At 38.3% G+C, this 19619-nt stretch overlaps 1 protein-coding gene across 1 annotated transcript in view; it reads left to right on the top strand.

Moving 5' to 3' along the window:
- The window catches only part of RNF24 (ring finger protein 24), a 138511-nt gene that overhangs the window by 106898 nt on the left and 11994 nt on the right, over window positions 1-19619 (top strand). The window contains exons 3-4 of the mRNA XM_068524847.1: window positions 7974-8016; window positions 17241-17282. Of these exons, the coding sequence (XP_068380948.1) occupies window positions 7974-8016; window positions 17241-17282 (85 nt within the window). The remainder of the gene's footprint in view (window positions 1-7973; window positions 8017-17240; window positions 17283-19619) is intronic.

The following is a 19619-nucleotide window of genomic DNA, read 5'->3' as shown; positions in this document are numbered from 1 at the left end:
ATAGTGGCTGCACCAATATACATTGCCACCAACAGTGTAGGAGGGTTCCCTTTTCTCCACACCCTCTCCAGCATTTATTGTTTGCAGACTTTATGAAGACGGCCATTCTGACCATTGTAAGGTGGTACCTCATCATAGTTTTGATTTGCATTTCTCTAGTAATTAGCGATGATGAGCATCTTTTCATGTGCCTATTGGCCATCTGTATGTCCTCTTTGGAGAAATGTCTGTTTAGGTCTTCTGCCCGTTTTTCAGTTGGGTTGTTTGGTTTTTTGTTACTGAGTTGTATGAGCTGTTTGTAAATTTTGGAAATTAAGCCCTTTTTGGTCACATCATTTGCAAATATTTTCTCCCAGTCTGTAGGTTGTCTTTTCAGTTTGTTCATGGTTTCCTTTACTGTGTAAAAGCTTATAAGCTTGATTAGGTCCCATTTGTTTATTTTTGCTTTTATTTCTATTGCCTTGGGAGACTCACCTAAGAAAACATTGATATGATTTATGTCAGAGAATGTTTTGCCTATGTCCTCTTCTAGGAGTTTTATGGTATCTTGTCTTATATTTAAGTCTTTAAGCCATTTTGAGTTTATTTTTGTGTATGGTGTGAGGGTGTGTTCTAAACCTCATTGATTTACATGCGGCTGTCCAACTTTCCCTACACCACTTGGTGAAGATACTGTCTTCTCCCCGTTGTATAGTCTTGCCTCCTTTGAGGAACGTTAATTGTCCATAGGTGTATGGGTTTATTTCTGGGCTCTCTATTCTGTTCCACTGATTTGTATGTCTGTTGTCATGAGAGTACCATGCTGTTTTGATTACTGTAGCTTTGTAGTATTATCTGAAGTCTGGGAGGGTTATGCCTCCAGTTTTATTCTTTTTACTCAGGATTGCTTTGCAATTCTGGCTCTTTTATGGTTCCATATAAATTTTAGGATTACCTGTTCTATTTCTGTAAAAAAAAAAATATCATGGGTAGTTTGATAGGGATCACATTAAATCTGTAGCTTACTTTGGGTAGTATAGTATGGCCAATTGATTTTTCACAAGGGTGCCAGGTCCATTCAGTGGCAAAAGAATAGTCTCTTCAACAAATGGTGGACCAACTGAATAATACACGCAAAAGAATAAAATTGAACCCCTGCCTCATTTCCTATGTAAAAATTAACTCAAAAAATAGATCAGTGGGACTTCCCTGGTGGCACAGTGGTTAAGAATCCGCCTGCCAATGCAGGGGACACGGGTTCGAGCCCTGGTCCAGGAAGACCCCACATGCCACAGAGCAACTAAGCCCACATGCCACAACTACTGACCCTGCACTCTAGAGCCCACGCACCACTACTGAGCCTGGGTGCCACAGCTACTGAAGCCTGTGTGCCTAGAGCCTGTGCCCACAACAAGAGAAGCCACCACAACGAGAGACCCGTGCACTGCAACAAAGAGTAGCCCCTGCTCACCACAACTAGAGAAAAGCCCACACACAGCAATGAAAACCCAACGCAGCCAAAAATAAATTTTTTAAAAATTAAAAAAAAAAAAAGGTCAGCGACCTAAACATGAGCTAAAACTATAAAACTCTTGGGAGAAAACAAGTAAATCTTCATGACCTCAAATTGACAAGGGAGTCTTAGATTTGACACCAAAAGCACAAACAACAAAAGAAAAAAATAGATAAATTGGACTTATAAAAATTAAAAACATTTGTGCATCAAAGAGCATTATCAAGAAAGTGAAAAAAACAGCCTACAGAATGGGAGAGAAATATTTACAAATCATATATCTGATAAGGGTTTAATATCCAGGATATATATTTTTAAAAACTCTTACAACTCAACAGCAAAAAGACAACTGAATTTGGGACTTCCCTCATGGTCCAGTGGTTAAGATTCCACCTTCCAATGCAGGGGACGTGGGTTTGATCCCTGGTCAGGGAACTAAGATCCCACATGCCATAGGGCAACTAAGCCCACGCGCTGCTACTACTGAGCACATGGGCTACAACTAGAGAGCCCACGTGCCACAACTACAGAGCCCACATGTTCTGGACCCCACACACCACAACTACAGAGCCCACACACTCTGGAACCCAAGCTCCACAACAACTGAGCCCACACACCACAACTAGAGAGAAGCCTGCATGCCGCAGCAGAGGATCCTGCATGCTGCAACTAAGACCCAACGCAGCCAAAAATAAAATAAATAAATAAATAAATATTGGGACTTCCCTGGTGGTGCAGTGGTTAAGAATCTGCCTGCTGATGCAGGGCACATGGGTTTGAGCCCTGGTCCAGGAAGATCCCACATGCCGCGGAGCAACTAAGCCTGTGCGCCACAACTACTGAGCCTGCACTGTAGAGCCTGCGAGTCACAACTACTGAGCCCTCATGCCACAACTACTGAAGCCTGCATGCCTAGAGCCTATGCTCTGCAACAAGAGAAGCCACCGCAATGAGAAGCCCGCGCACCACAACGAAGAGTAGCCCTCACTCGCTGCAACTAGAGAAAGCCCATGCACAGCAACGAAGACCCAATGCAGCCATAAATAATTAAATAAATAAATATTAAAAGAAAAGAAAAGACAACTGAATTTAAAAATAGGTAAAGGGCTTAAGTAGCCATTTCTCCAAGGAAGATATACAGACGGCCAACAAGCACATGAAAAGATGTTCAACAGCATTGGTCATTAAGGAAATGCACATTAAAACCACAATAAATGTCACAACTACTAGGATGCTGTAGTCAAAAATATGGAAAATTATGTGTTGACAAGGATGTGGAGAAATAGAAACCCTCATACATTGCTGGTGGGAATGTAAAATGGTGCAGGAACTGTGGGAAAGAGTTCATTAGTTCCTTGAAAGTTAAACATAGAATTACCATATGACCCAGAAATTTCACTCCTAGGTATATACCCAAGACAAATGAAGAGATATGTCCACAAGGAAATTTGTACAGAATGTTTATATCATTATTCATAATAGCCAGAAAGTATAAACAACCCAAATGCTCATTAATAGATAAATGGATAATCAAATTGTGGCATATACATATAGTGAAATATTATTCAGCCATAAAAAGGAGTGAAGTACTGATACATGCTACAAATAGGCAGAGCCTCGAAAACATTATGCTAAATGAAAAACCAGACACAAAAGGGTCACATATTGTATGATTTATTTTATGTAATGTATCCATAATAGGCAAATCCATAGAGACAGAAAGCAGATTAGAGATTACCAGGGAAGAGGGGAATGGGGACCAACTACTTAATGAGTACCAGATTTTTTTTTTTTTTTAAAGAGATTCACGTTCTTTTATTTATTTATTTATTTATTTATTTATGATTGTGTTGGGTCTTCGCTTCTCTGGGAGGGCTTTCTCTAATTGTGGCAAGTGGGGACCACTCTTCATCGCGGTGCGCGGGCCTCTCACTGTCGCGGCCTCTCTTGTTGTGGGGCACAGGCTCCAGACGCGCAGGCTCAGTAGTTGTGGCTCACGGGCCCAGTTGCTCCGTGGCATGTGGGATCTTCCCAGACCAGGGCTCGAACCCGTGTCCCCTGCATTGGCAGGCAGATTCTCAACCACTGCGCCACCAGGGAAGCCCCCCAGATTTTTTTTGATGAAAAAGTTTTGACACTAGAGTGAACTAGTGTTTGCACACCATTGTGACTGCACTAAGTGCCACTGAATTATACACTTTAAGATGGTTAATTGTATGTTATGTGAATACAAGTAAAAGAATAATAACATTTTTAACTGAGTCAAGAAGAAATATAAAATATTAATAATTATATATGTAATAATAAAAGCATTTCCACAAAGAAACTGCAAGTCAGGTAACTTCACCAGTGAATTTCTCCAAACATTTAAGGAAAAAATACCACTCTTACATGACTTTTCCAGAGAATAGAAGAGATACTTCGATGAGGCCAGATAATTTTGATTCCAAAGCCTGACAAGGACATTACAAGAATGGAAATTATAGACTAATCTTTCTCATGAACAAAATATTAGTAAATAAAATTCAAGGATGTACAAAAGGGTGGTACATCACAACCAAGTGGAGTTTTATTCCAGAAATGAAGATTGTTTTAACATTTGAAAATCAATCAATACAGTATACCACATTAACAGTAAAAAGGAAAAAATGTGATGGGAAAAAAAGCACTTGACAAAAATTAATACCTATTCATGATTTTTTTAAGTCTAAAACTAGGATACAAGTGAACTTTATTTGAATCAAGGGTTATCTACAAAAAATCTAGAGAAAACATCATATTTAGTAGTAACATATTAATAAGGACATTCACTGCCATCACTTTCATTTAATATTGGTACTGGAGGTCCTAGCCAGTGCAGGAAAAAAAAAAAAAAGAAGTGAAATAAAGAATAAAGAGTGAAATATGTGAAGATTTAATAGGCAGAGTTTAAACTGTTATTATTTGCAGACAAAATAATTGTGTATTTTAAAAATCCAAAAGATTCTGCAGAAAAGCTGTTTAGAATTAATAAGTGAACTTAGCAAGTCACTAGATACAGGATCAATATTCAAAAATTGAATTTTTTTCTATGTAGTAGTAACAAAGAATTAGAACATAAAAAAATTTTAAATACCATTTATAGTAGATCAAAAATTACCAAATACCTAGGAATAAATTTAATGAAGGATATATAAGTGTTCTACATAGAAATGTGTACAGAGAAAGAAGATCTAATAAATAGAGTATGCTATATTCATAGGTTGGAAACTCAATCTTGCAAAGATGTCAGTTCTTCCCCCAATTGATCTATAAATTAAACACAGTCTCAGTCAAAATGCCAACAGATTTTTTTGTGGAAATTGATAAGCTCATGAAATTTATATGGAAATGCAAAGGACCACGAATAGCCAAAGTAGTTAAGAACAGAGCTTAAGAACCTATACTACCAGACCCCAAGACTTTTTACAAAACTCCAGTACTTAAAACAGAGTACTATTCACCTAGCACCCAGATCTTGGTTTCTAAATATTATTCTCCAATAAAAGGAACCAAGGCTCTTTGAAAGAAGTGGTTAATTCCACAACTGGAGCATGGAAAATACAAGATGAGCTTGTAACATCTTTTGGTGCCAGTGAGCTAGGAAATGCATGGGAAAGGATGAGGGCACGTTGCAAGGACATAAGAACCAACCTGAAGGAGGGCCTAAAAGCCTAAATCAATTTGAGCAACAAAATAAATAATGATCATATTAAATTATAACCCATAGACTAACACAAATATCCATGAGTCCATGCTGATATAAATAAATGAAGGAGAAGGGGCATCTCTTCCTTACTGAAGAATCCCAGTTAGTGTACAAGGAATTAGGGAACTACAAAACCACCACCAGGCAAACACTGCAGAATTGTTGCAAGCAAGATGGATGCTAAAATCAGTGGGCAAAAGCTTGAGAAAAAAATAGGATATTTTCATAGTTTCAGTGTCTCTCCCCCAAGATACTGACCAGTTGCAAAGGAGAAAATAGTAACTTTACAGTGGAGAGACCCAGTAGACATTGCCATAACCAAGTGATCATGGTTGATATGTCAAAATACTGAAAAACAAGGAAGAACTAAGAAACTGTCACAGATTTGAAGAAACTAAGGAGACACAACTAGATGCAAGCTGGGGTCCTGGATTGGATCACAAGATAGGAAAAGAACATTAGTGAAAAAACTGGTGAAATGCAAATAAAGTCTGTTTGGTGAATACTATACGAGTATTAATATCAAAACATCAGTGTTAATTTCCTGCTTTTGATCACTGTTCTATGGTTATGTAAGATGTGAATGCTGGAAAACTGGGGAGAGAAATATATATGAACTCTGATATTTTTTGCAACTTTCCTATAAGATTATTTCAAAATAAAAGGTTTTTTGTGTTTTTTTTTAACTGGCATGGTATTGACACAAAATGCATTAGTTTCCCGGGGTTGCTGTAACAAAGTACCACAAGCTGGATGGCTTAAAACAACAGAAATTTATTAATCTCTCACAGTTCTGGAAGCTAGAAGTTCGAAATTAAGGTGTTGGCAGGGCCATGCTGCCTCTGAAGGCTATCTAGGGGAGGATCCTTCCTTGCCTCTTCTTAGAGGTTGTCAGCAATCCTTGATATTTTTTGGCTTGTAGCTGCATCACTTCAGTCTCTGCCTCTGTCTTCACCTGGCCTTCCTCCCTGTGTCTCTGTATATCCCCTCCTCTTCTTCTAAGGACAACAGTCATATTGGATTTATGGTCTACCCTAATCCTAACGTGACCTCATTTTAACTAATAAATAGTCTGCAAAGATGCTATTTCCAAACAAGGTTACATTCTGACGTAGCAGTTTGACATTAATTTTGAGGGGACACGATTCAACCCAGTATACAAGGATGGGCAGATAAACCAGTGGGATAAAACAGAAACTCTAGAAACAGAACCACATATTGGTCTCACTTACAGCAGATGTGCCATTGCAACACAGTGGGGAAAGAAGTGTCTCTTCAATAAAGGAGTCAAATGAAAATCTGCATGTGGATAAAAAGAACATTGACCTCTACCTCACATCATACATAAAGACTAATTTCAGATGGATCATAGACCTAAATGTGATAGGTAAAATAACAAATTATTTTCATGATACACACAAGAGATTATCTTCATTATCTGGGGGTCGGCAAAGATTTCTTTAACTGGACACAAAAAGAACTGACATTATTGGGAAGAGTTGATAAACTGGACTTAATTTAAATTAAAAGCTTTTGTTCATCAAAAGATAACATTAAGAGAATGAAAAGGCAAGCCATAGAGTATTGCAGTACCCAACAGAGGACTTGCATCTAAAATATTTAAAGAGCTCCTACAAATCAATAAGAAAAATATAGTCAACTCATTTTCTTAAATGGACAAAAGACTTGAACAGGCATTTCATAAAAGAAAATATCCAAACAGGCAATAAGCATATGAAAGGGTCCTAAACATCATTTGCAAAATGCAAAATTAAAACCAAAATGAGATACCACTGAACACCCCCCAGATTGGCTAAAAATTTTTAAACTGACCCTACCAAGCTGTGGCAAAGATGTGGAACAACTAGAACTTTCATGCACTACCCATAGGAGTAAAATTTGTACAAGCACTTTGGACCAGCAATTCTACTCCTAGATACACACTCAACAGAAATGAGTCTATATGTCCACTAAAAGACATGTAGAAGAATTTGTATAGCAGCTTGATTCATAATTGCCCCAAACTAGAAGTAACCTAAATATTTGTCAACAGTGGAATGGATAAATAGTTTTATATTCATTTGTAAAATGGAACACTATATGTCAGTCAAAAATATAATCACTGCAACAACATGGATGAATTTCAAAGTAATTGTTGACTGAAAGAAGCCAACACAGGAGAGTATATACCAAATGATTCATTTATGTGAAGTTCAAAAACAAGCATAATCTACAATGATAAAAATTAGGATAGTTTTAGGGGTGAATATTGATTGGGAAGAGTCATTTCAGGGATGCTGGAAATGTTCTATGTATTGATCTGGGTGATAGTTACAGTGGTGTGTATAATTTTTTTTTAATACTTATCTGTATTCTTGAGGCTTTTGCACATTATTAGATGTATATTATATTGATACTTCAATTTTTTAATTAAGAAAAGTGTGATATATTAAATATTATTGAAATAAGTGGACTATTGTCAATATAAAAAAATGAGCCTTCATTAAAATATTTGAGATTTTGTTTTAATGAGATTTCACTTGAACTTATATATTTGGATAACATTCTATGGTTCACTGGTCACTTTCTCATAACATGGTAACAGATATGTCATTTGAGTGTATTCTAGAATAAAGATTCTGGATTTTAAACCATAAATGATATAAATTAATACCAAAAAAATGCAGTTTTAAAATTTTTGTCAAATTCTTATACAGAAATCTCAGTATTGCATTTCTCATTTCTGTCTTTCAGGCTGAGACATCAAGCACACAAAGAATTTTATGCCTACAAACAGGTGAGATTTACTTAAGATTGGCTTTGATCATGTTTTTCACCAAAAAAATGAGACCTCAGGTTTCCACTCATATTTTAAACTGGGACTAGATTTACTTGTGTTCATTTTAGCATTTTGCTTGCCAATTTGCCCTACAAAATACTTCACTTTAAGTGTTCTTTTTTTTTCTTTTTTTTTTTTGTCTGTGTTGGGTCTTCGTTGCTGTACGCGGGCTTTCTCTAGTTGCGGCGAGTGGGGGCTACTCCTCGTTGCAGTGCCTGAGCTTATTGTGGTGGCTTCTCTTAAGTATTACTTGAAGTTATAGAAAGTTCAAATGATAAAATAATATAACTTAACAGGGAACTTTGGCCAACATTTTGGTAAAGGGAAATGCTGTAGCTTAAAATCCTTAAAGTTACTATTATCCTAATGGAGTTCAGAGATTCCATTAAATGAAATTTTTACCTTCTTCATTAGAAGACATACTAGTTCCTCAGAGGTAACCAGCTGTATTATACTGATCTCATCTCCTCCCCTTTGTACTTTAAATGTTAGTTCACGTCACACCACTGGAAGTCCAGATACTTCAGTCATTGCTATTAACTCCTAGCCCTTTGTACTATCCCTTTGCTGATATGTTCTTTAAGGTAATAAATTTCGCTTTTCTTGAAGGCCAGTAAAATTTGTTTTTTCTTCCATGTGTCATCCATTAATGTTTTACCACTGACACCAAACAGTGGGCCTAGGTGTTCCTTAATTTTCTTTTGACCCCGAGCATGAAATTATTTTTGTCGTCCATAGCAATTTGGGAGGGGGGGAGAGGTGGGGGGGGGCAAGCTTCAGTTTATTTGGGTCTTTAATCTTGCTAACACTGATGTTACAGACCATGTCGCCATTTTAGGATTACATACCTTTTTGTCCATGTCTCTTTGAAATCTGAGCTCATTGGCGAGTTCCTTAGATGTCCACACTGATGTCCATAGGTAACCACACATGGGTCTCGTGTGGGATTCATATACAGATATGAATGTCTTAGTTTTCTTTTTTTTTTTTAACATCTTTATTGGAGTATAATTGCTTTACAATGGTGTGTTAGTTTCTGCTTTATAACAAAGTGAATCAGTTATACATACACATATGTTCCCATATCTCTTCCCTCTTGCATCTCCCTCCCTCCCACCCTCCCTATCCCTCCCCTCTAGGTGATCACAAAGCACCGAGCTGATCTCCCTGTGCTATGCGGCTGCTTCCCACTAGCTATCTATTTTACGTTTGGTAGTGTATATATGTCCATGCCACTCTCTCACTTTGTCACAGCTTACCCTTCCCCCTCCCCATATCCTCAAGTCCATTCTCTAGTAGGTCTGTGTCTTTATTCCCGTCTTACCACTAGGTTCTTCATGACCTTTTTTTTTTTTCCCTTAGATTCCATATATATGTGTTAGCATACTGTATTTGTTTTTCTCTTTCTGACTTACTTCACTCCGTATGACACACTCTAACTCCATCCACCTCACTACAAATAACTCAATTTCGTTTCTTTTTATAGCTGAGTAATATTCCATTGTATATATGTGCCACATCTTCTTTATCCATTCATCCGATGATGGACACTTAGGTTGCTTCCATGTCCTGGCTATTGTAAATAGAGCTGCAATGAACATTTTGGCACATGACTCTTTTTGAATTATGGTTTTCTCAGGGTATATGCCCAGTAGTGGGATTGCTGGGTCGTATGGTAGTTCTATTTTTAGTTTTTTAAGGAACCTCCATACTGTTCTCCATAGTGGCTGTATCAATTTACATTCCCACCAACAGTGCGAGAGTGTTCCCTTTTCTCCACACCCTCTCCAGCATTTATTGTTTCTAGATTTTTTGATGATGGCCATTCTGACCGGTGTGAGATGATATCTCATTGTAGTTTTGATTTGCATTTCGCTAATGATTAGTGATGTTGAGGATTCTTTCATGTGTTTGTTGACAATCTGTATATCTTCTTTGGAGAAATGTCTATTTAGGTCTTCTGCCAATTTTTGGATTGGGTTGTTTGTTTTTTTGTTATTGAGCTGCATGAGCTGCTTGTAAATCTTGGAGATTAATCCTTTGTCAGTTGCTTCATTTGCAAATATTTTCTCCCATTCTGAGGGTTGTCTTTTGGTCTTGTTTATGGTTTCCTTTGCTGTGCAAAAGCTTTTAAGTTTCATTAGGTCCCATTTATTTATTTTTGCTTTTATTTCCATTTCTCTAGGAGCTGGGTCAAAAAGGATCTTGCTGTGATTTATGTCATAGAGTGTTCTGCCTATGTTTTCCTCTAAGAGTTTGATAGTGTCTGGCCTTACATTTAGGTCTTGAATCCATTTTGAGTTTATTTTTGTGTATGGTGTTAGGGAGTGTTCTAATTTCATACTTTTACACGTACCTGTCCAGTTTTCCCAGCACCACTTATTGAAGAGGCTGTCTTTTCTCCACTGAATATGCTTGCCTCCTTTATCAAAGATAAGGTGACCATATGTGCGTGGGTTTATCTCTGGGCTTTCTATCCCGTTCCATTGATCTATATTTCTGTTTTTGTGCCAGTACCATACTGTCTTGATTACTGTAGCTTTGTAGTATAGTCTGAAGTCAGGGAGCCTGATTCCTCCAGCTCCATTTTTCGTTCTCAAGATTGCTTCGGCTATTTGGGGTCTTTTGTGTTTCCATACAAATTGTGAAATTTTTTGTTCTAGTTCTGTGAAGAATGCCAGTGGTAGTCTGATAGGGATTGCATTGAATCTGTAGATTGCTTTGGGTAGTAGAGTCATTTTCACAATGTTGATTCTTCCAATCCAAGAACATGGTATATCTCTCAATCGATTTGTATCATCTTTAATTTCTTTCATCAGTGTCTTATAATTTTCTGCATACAGGTCTTTTGTCTCCTTAGGTAGGTTTATTCCTAGATATTTTATTCTTTTTGCTGCAATGGTAAATGGGAGTGTTTTCTTAATTTCACTTTCAGAGTTTTCATCATTAGTGTATAGGAATGCAAGAGATTTCTGTGCATTAATTTTGTATCCTGCTACTTTACCAAATTCATTGATTAGCTCTAGTAGTTTTCTGGTAGCATCTTTAGGATTCTCTATGTCTAGTATCATGTCATCTGCAAACAGTGACAGTTTTACTTCTTCTTTTCCGATTTGGATTCCTTTTATTTCTTTGTCTTCTCTGATTGCTGTGGCTAAAACTTCCAAAACTATGTTGAATAATAGTGGTGAGAGTGGACATCCTTGTCTTGTTCCTGATCTTAGTGGAAATGGTTTCAGTTTTTCACCGTTGAGGACGATGCTGGCTGTGGGTTTGTCATATATGGCCTTTATTATGTTGAGAAAAGTTCCCTCTATGCCTGCTTTCTGCAGGGCTTTTATCATAAATGGGTGTTGAATTTTGTCGAAAGCTTTCTCTGCATCTATTGAGATGATCATATGGTTTTTCTCCTTCAATTTGTTAATATGGTGTATCACGTTGATTGATTTGCGTATATTGAAGAATCCTTGCATTCCTGGAATAAACCCCACTTGATCATGGTGTATGATCCTTTTAATGTGCTGTTGGATTCTGTTTGCTAGTATTTTGTTGAGGATTTTTGCATCTATGTTCATCAGTGATATTGGCCTGTAGTTTTCTTTCTTTGTGACATCTTTGTCTGGTTTTGGTATCAGGGTGATGGTGGCCTCATAGAATGAGGTGGAGAGTGTTCCTCCCTCTGCAATATTTTGGAAGAGTTTGAGAAGGATAGGTGTTAGCTCTTCTCTAAATGTTTGATAGAATTCGCCTGTGAAGCCATTTGGTCCTGGGCTTTTGTTTGTTGGAAGATTTTTAATCACAGTTTCAATTTCAGTGCTTGTGATTGGTCTGTTCATATTTTCTATTTCTTCCTGGTTCAGTCTCGGCAGGTTGTGCATTTCTAAGAATTTGTCCATTTCTTCCAGGTTGTCCATTTTATTGGCATAGAGTTGCTTGTAGTAGTCAATTAGGATGCTTTGTATTTCTGCGGTGTCTGTTGTAACTTCTCCTTTTTCATTTCTAGTTTTATTGATTTGTCCTCTCCCTCTTTTTCTTGATGAGTCTGGCTAATGGTTTATCAATTTTGTTTATCTTCTCAAAGAACCAGCTTTTAGTTTTATTGATCTTTGCTATCGTTTCCTTCATTTCTTTTTCATTTATTTCTGATCTGATCTTTATGATTTCTTTCCTTCTGCTAACTTTGGTGTTTTTTTGTTCTTCTTTCTCGAATTGCTTTAGGTGCAAGATTACATTCTTTATTTTAGATGTTTCCTGTTTCTTAACGTAGGATTGTATTGCTATAAACTTCCCTTTTAGAACTGCTTTTGCTGCATCCCATAGGTTTTGGGTCATCGTGTCTCCATTGTCATTTGTTTCTAGGTTTTTTTGATTTCCCCTTTGATTTCTTCAGTGATCACTTCGTTATTAAGTAGTGTATTGTTTAGCCTCCATGTGTTTGTATTTTTTACAGATCTTTTCCTGTAATTGATATCTAGTCTCATAGCGTTGTGGTCAGAAAAGATACTTGATACGATTTCAATTTTCTTAAATTTACCAAGGCTTGATTTGTGACCCAAGATATGATCTATCCTGGAGAATGTTCCATGAGCACTTGAGAAAAATGTGTATTCTGTTGTCTTGGGGTGGAATGTCCTATAAATATCAATTAAGTCCATCTTGTTTAATGTATCATTTAAAGCTTGTGTTTCCTTATTTATTTTCATTTTGGATGATCTGTCCATTGGTGAAAGTGGGGTGTTAAAGCCCCCTACTATGATTGTGTGACTGTCAATTTCCCCTTTTATGGCTGTTAGTATTTGCCTTATGTATTGAGGTGCTCCTATGTTGGGTGCATAAATATTTACAATTGTTATATCTTCTTCTTGGATCAATCCCTTGATCATTATGTAGTGTCCTTCTTTGTCTCTTGTAATAGTCCTTATTTTAAAGTCTATTTTGTCTGATATGAGAACTGCTACTCCAGCTTTCTTTTGATTTCCATTTGCATGGAATATCTTTTTCCATCCCCTCACTTTCAGTCTGTATGTGTCCCTAGGTCTGAAGTGGGTCTCTTGTAGACAGCATATATACGGGTCTTGTTTTTGTATCCATTCAGGCAGTCTGTGTCTTTCGGTGGGAGCATTTAATCCATTTACATTTTAGGTAATTATCAATATGTATGTTCCTATTCCCATTTTCTTAAATGTTTTGGGTTTGTTATTGTAGGTGTTTTTCTTCTCTTGTGTTTCTTGCCTAGAGAAGTTCCTGTAGCATTTGTTGTAAAGCTGGTTTGGTGGTGCTGAACTCTCTCAGCTTTTGCTTGTCTGTAAAGGTTTTAATTTCTCCATCAAATCTGAATGAGATCCTTGCTGTGTAGAGTAATCTTGGTTGGAGGTTTTTCTCCTTCATCACTTTAAATATGTCCTGCCACTCACTTCTGGCTTGCAGAGTTTCTGCTGAAAGATCAGCTGTTAACCTTATGGGGATTTCCTTTTGTGTTTTTTGTTGTTTATCCCTTGCTGCTTTCAATATGTTTTCTTTATATTTAATTTTTGATAGTTTGATTAGTATGTGTCTTGGCGTGTTTCTCCTTGGATTTATCCTGTATGGGACTCTCTGTGCTTTCTGGACTTGATTAACTATTTCCTTTCCCATATTAGGGAAGTTTTCAACTATAATCTCCTCAAATATTTTCTCAGTCCCTTTCTTTTTCTCTTCTTCTTCTGGGACCCCTATAATTCGAATGTTGGTGTGTTTAATGTTTCCCAGGGGTCTCTGAGACTGTCCTCAGTTCTTTTCATTCTTTTTTCTTTATTCTGTTCTGCAGTAGTTATTTCCACTATTTTATCTTCCAGGTCACTTATCTGTTCTTCAGCCTCAGTTATTCTGCTATTGATCCCTTCTAGAGTATTTTTAATTTCATTTATTGTGTTTTTCATCATTGCTTGTTTACTCTTTAGTTCTTCTAGGTCCTTGTTAAATGTTTCTTGCATTTTGTCTATTATATTTCCAAGATTTTGGATCATCTTTACTATCATTATTCTGAATTCTTTTTCAGGTAGACTGCCTATTTCCTCTTCATTTGTTAGGTCTTGTGTGTTTTTACCTTGCTCTTTCATCTGCTGTGCGTTTTTCTGTCTTCTCATTTTGCTTATCTTACTGTGTTTGGGGTCTTCTTTTCGCAGGCTGCAGGTTCGTAGTTCCCGTTGTTTTTGGTGTCTGTCCCCAGTGGCTAAGGTTGTTTCAGTGGGTTGTGTAGGCTTCCTGGTGGAGGAGACTAGTGCCTGTGTTCTGGTGGATGAGGCTGGATCTTGTCTTTCTGGTGGGCAGGTCCACGTCTGGTGGTGTGTTTTGGGGTGTCTGTGGCCTAATTATGATTTTAGGCAGCCTCTCTGCTAATGGATGGGGCTGTGTTCCTGTCTTGCTAGTTGTTTGGCATAGGGTGTCCAGCACTGTAGCTTGCTGGTCATTGAGTGAAGCTGGGTCTTGGTGTTGAGATGGAGATCTCTGGGAGATCTTCGCTGTTTGGTATTACGTGGAGCTGGGAGGTGTCTTGTGGACCAGTGTCCTGAAGTTGGCTCTCCCACCTCAGAGGCACAGCCCTGATGCCTGGCTGGAGCACCAAGAGTCTTTCATCCACACGGCTCAGAATAAAAGGGAGATAAAATAGAAAGAAAGAAAGAGGATAAAATAAAGTAAGATAAAATAAAATAAAGTTATTAAAATAAAAAATAATTATTAAGAAAAAAAAATTTTTTTAAGTAAAAAAAAAAAAAACGGACAGACAGAGCCCTAGGACAAATGGTGAAAGCAAAGCTCTACAGACAAAATCTCACACAGAAGCATACACATACACCCTCACAAAAAGAGGAAAAGGGGAAAAAATAATATATCTTGCTCCCAAAGTCCACCTCCTCTATTTGGGATGATTCGTTGTCTATTCAGGTATTCCACAGATGCAGCGTACATCAAGTTGATTGCGGAGCTTTAATCCGCTGCTTCTGAGGCTGCTGGGAGAAATTTCCCTTTCTCTTCTTTGTTCGCACAGCTCCCGGGGTTCAGCTTTGGATTTGGACCCGCCTCTGCGTGTAGGTCGCCTGAGGGCGTCTGTTCTTCGCTCAGACTGGACGGGGTTAAAGGAGCAGCTGATTCGGGGGCTCTGGCTAACTCAGGCCAGGGGGAGGGAGGCATACGGATGCGGGGCGAGCCTGCGGCGGCAGAGGCCGGCGTGACGTTGCAGCAGCCTGAGGCGCGCCCGTGCGTTCTCCTGGGAAAGTTGTCCCTGGATCACTGCACCCTGGCAGTGGCGGGCTGCACAGGCTCCCGGGAGGGACGATGTGGATAGTGACCTGTGCTCGTACCCAGGCTTTTTGGTGGTGGCAGCAACAGCCTTAGCATCTCATGCCCGTCTCTGGGGTCCGCGCTGATAGCCGCGGCTCGCGCCCGTCTCTGGAGCTCCTTTAAGCAGCGCTCTTAATCCCCTCTCCTCTTGCACCAGGAAACAAAGAGGGAAGAAAAAGTCTCTTGCCTCTTAGGCAGCTCCAGACCTTTTCCCGCATTCCCTCCTGGCTAGCTGTGGTGCACTAACCCCTTCAGGCTGTGTTCACACAGCCAACCCCAGTCCTCTCCCTGCGATCCATACGACCGAAGCCGGAGCCTCAGCTCCCAGCCCCCGCCCGTCCCGGTGGGTGAGCAGACAAGCCTCTCGGGCTGGTGAGTGCTGGTCGGCACCGATCCTCCGTGCGGGAATCTCTCCGCTTTGTCCTCCGCGCCCCTGTTGCTGTGCTCTCCTCCGTGGCTCCGAAGCTTCCCCCCTCCGCCACCCGCAGTCTCTGCCCGCGAAGAGGCTTCCTAGTGTGTGGAAACCTTTCCTCCTTCACAGCTCCCTCCCACTGGCGCAGGTCCCATCCCTATTCTTTTGTCTCTGTTTTTTGTTTTTTCTTTTGCCCTACCCAGGTACGTGGGGAGTTTCTTGCCTTTTGGGAGGTCTGAGGTCTTCTGCCAGTGTTCAGTGGGTGTTCTATAGGAGCAGTTCCACATGTAGAAGTATTTCTGATGTATCTGTGGGGAGGAAGGTGATCTCCGTGTCTTACTCTTCTGCCATCTTCTCTCCAGCCTTAGTTTTCTAAAGGAATGAATCTTTTTGTCTCAAATTGTTTTTTGAGGAACCTCCACACTGTTTTCCATAGTGGCTGCACCAACTTACATTCCCACCAACAGCGTAGGAGGGTTCCCTTTTCTCCACACCCTCGCCAGCATTTGTTATCTGTAGACTTTTTAATGATGACCATTCTGACTGGTGGGAGGTGATACCTCATTGTAGTTTTGATTTTCATTTCTCTGATAATTAGTGATGTTGAGCATCTTTTCATATGCCTGTTGGCCATCTGTATGTCTTCTTTGGAGAACTGTCTATTTAGGTCTGCTGCCCATTTTTCAATTGGGTTGTTTGTTTTTTGTTATTGAGTGTATGAGCTGTTTGTATATTTGGAAATTAAGCCCTTGTCAATGGCATCATTTGCAAATATTTTCTCCCAGTCCTTAAGTTGTCTTTTCATTTTGTTTATGGTTTCCTTTGCTGTGCAGAAGCTTTTAAGCTTGATTAGGTCCTATTTGTTTAGAGATGTTCTTTTTAAATAGTCATCTGCCCTCTTGTCATTTTGCATTCTTTTTAACTGATATCCAGTCACCACAAAGTCAGGTTAGGGACAGCACCTGGATGAGTTTTAAACCCATTTACATAATTCTGGATAGAGCTAAAGTTTTCTGAGAATAGTGATGTATAATAATAAGCAAAGCTTCCAAAATTAAGATTGACCTTACTTTTCAGTCTTTTATAAATTACCAGTCTGTCCCATGAGTCAATACTGTGTTTTACCAAATCATGAGGCAAGCAATCTCATTTACTTTCCCCCCGTATTAGCACATACTTCAGATAGGCATGTGTTAATTTCTTCTCCCGAAATTTAATCTGTTCTCAAAGAGATTTTAAAATTGCTTTTCAGGAGAATACTGCACCATTGCTCAAGTTAAAAGAATGTTGCTAAAATGTTCTATCTCAAACTGTAAGAGATTCTCTCTAATACTGAATATGAGGTGAAATGAGCTATATACAGAAAAGAAAAATATTTTTAAGAATTATGAGAAATCTTTTAAATTACAGATTTAAATGGGCATAAAAGCATACTTTTTTTGTCTTACAGGTTATATTAAAAGAAAAAGTAAAAGAACTGAATTTACATGAGGTAAGTTACCTATAAGTATTTTAATCTGTTCTTGAGTATATTCTAACAGAAGTGGTATGCTGTGGTATGCTTAAACATCTTTATTTTCAGAAGCTGAAAAAAATTGGGCTTATTTTGATCAGCTTAATAGAATATTTGATGGTGAGGTCACATAAAAATCAATTTTGTGAAGACTTATAAAAGTGTAAAATAACTCATTTTTAATAGGGATGGTGCCAGTGTAAGATTTCATAGCAGCAGGGATGCTGCTTGCTGTCCATGCTATACGAGTAGGAGATAGATATAAACAAGTTTTTCTACTCAAGATGAATTTGCACTAATTTCACTCTTGAAAATGTTCCCAGAAGTCCTTTCTTACCAATGGCACAAACAAGGCAGTGATTACTTCATGAAGGTGGGGGTTTGGGGAGGTGAGACAGAGGGATGGAATAGGGAAGAACATATAGGGAGAGATATGAACTCTTGGACTTGTCTAGTGATGAGGTTGCGTGGTTGGGGTGTTCACTATATTGTTATGCTTTCTAAGCTAAATACAGAAGTGTGTGGGTATCCTGCTATGCACCTTAAGACACATAGTCTGTAGTAATTCTTGTTTATTTTATTTTATTCCTTGTCTTGCCACTGATTTCAGATGTTCAGAGTTTTTATTTTTAATTTTAGGGCCCTTTCTCTTCACCCTTTCTGAGTTTTTTAATTGGTGTTTAAAGCAAGGACTTGAAAAGCTACACATTGTAATATCTATGTTTTATATAGCATAACTGTGGTGAAGCTACATTACCAGTCTATTCAAAGAGAGTTAATTTGTGAAATTATTTGAATAATAATAATAAAATAATGATTTATATTATTGTTGAACACTTTGACATCATCTACTGCTCCTTTGCTCTTTTTAAAAAATATTTATTTATTTATTTATTTGGTTGCACTGGGTCTTAGTTGCGGCAGGCGGGCTCCTTAGTTGCGGCATGCATGTGAGCTCTAGTTCCCTGACCAGGGATCAAACCCAGGCCCCCTGCATTGGGAGCTCAGAGTCTTAACCACTGTGCCACCAGGGAAGTCCCTCCTTTGCTCTTTCTGCATATTTTTTATCAAAGAGTTGATATGGTACAGCATTTCAGAACTAACCTTGGATTAAACTCAAGCATCAAATACTGTTTGATTTAAAATTTTTTCCCAAAACAGTAATAGAAAGTGATCCTCTTCTGTTTGGAGTCTTTTTGATGACCATAAATGAAAAGATCAAATTCTGACATACATTAACAATACTGAATAACCATGTTTGTCAGGAATAGAAGTCTTCCTTATTCGTCTGACCCATTAGTTTAGAATCTTTACCCTGAATAAGTGAATTGTGTTGCATCATTACATATCAGAGTTAGTATCCCAACCGCACCCACTAATTCCAGTTCTGCTGTACCTAAGAAAACCTAACCTTGCTCTACAACTTGTTTCCACAGGCCAGTCATGTACTTTTCACAGTTTGGTCCTTTTTGGATGCACTTCTTTGTGTTGAAACTATTTTGTCAAACTTCCTTGTGTGTGTGCATTCCTGTAGCCTAATTATACAGTGATACATAGCTTGTTCCTGTGTAAGCACATGGAATTTCAATATGAATAATGTTATTAGTGAATAATTATAATAGTGGAAAATCGGAGACAAGCTAAATGTCCACCAGTAGTGTAACAAATAAATAAAACATGATACACTGGAAGATTATCCATCAAGAGAGGGAGGGAGGGAGAAAAAGAAGGAAACCTGATACAGTGATTCATACAGTGAGGTACTATACGGCAGGCAAAATTAAGGAACACACTCCATCTATAAACACGTCAACCTGGATAGATCTCTAACGGGATCTTGAAAAAGCAAGTTGCAAAATGATATAAATGTTTATATCATGTATGTAAACTAAGATAAACACATTTTTCATGGATTTATATGCATACTGCATAGTGTTTGAAAAGGATGCACAATGATCACACAGAGGAGGAGAGAAGAGGGCAAAGATTAGGGGAAGTTGGTCAAAAGGGATGTTAATTTTATATATAATGTTCTTAATTTTAAAGAAGGAAAGTAAGTTAATATATTATTTTAAAAATACAGTTGAGGAATTCCCTGGAGGTCCAGTGGTTAGGACTCCATGCTGTCACTGCCGAGGGCCCGGGTTCAATCCCTGATCAGGGAACTAAGATCCCACAAGCCATGTGGCAAAAAAAATCTAAAAAGTACAGTTGACCCTTGAACAACATGGGTTTGAACTGCACGGGTCCACTTATACGCAGATTTTTTCAATAGTGAATACTACAGTATTACACGGTCTGTGTTCGTTTGAATCT

This window comes from Eschrichtius robustus, chromosome 16 (genome assembly GCF_028021215.1).
Source record: "Eschrichtius robustus isolate mEscRob2 chromosome 16, mEscRob2.pri, whole genome shotgun sequence".
Taxonomy (NCBI): domain Eukaryota; kingdom Metazoa; phylum Chordata; class Mammalia; order Artiodactyla; family Eschrichtiidae; genus Eschrichtius; species Eschrichtius robustus.
Note: the sequence above shows the minus strand (reverse complement) of the source record. Positions and strands in the feature narration are given on the sequence as shown.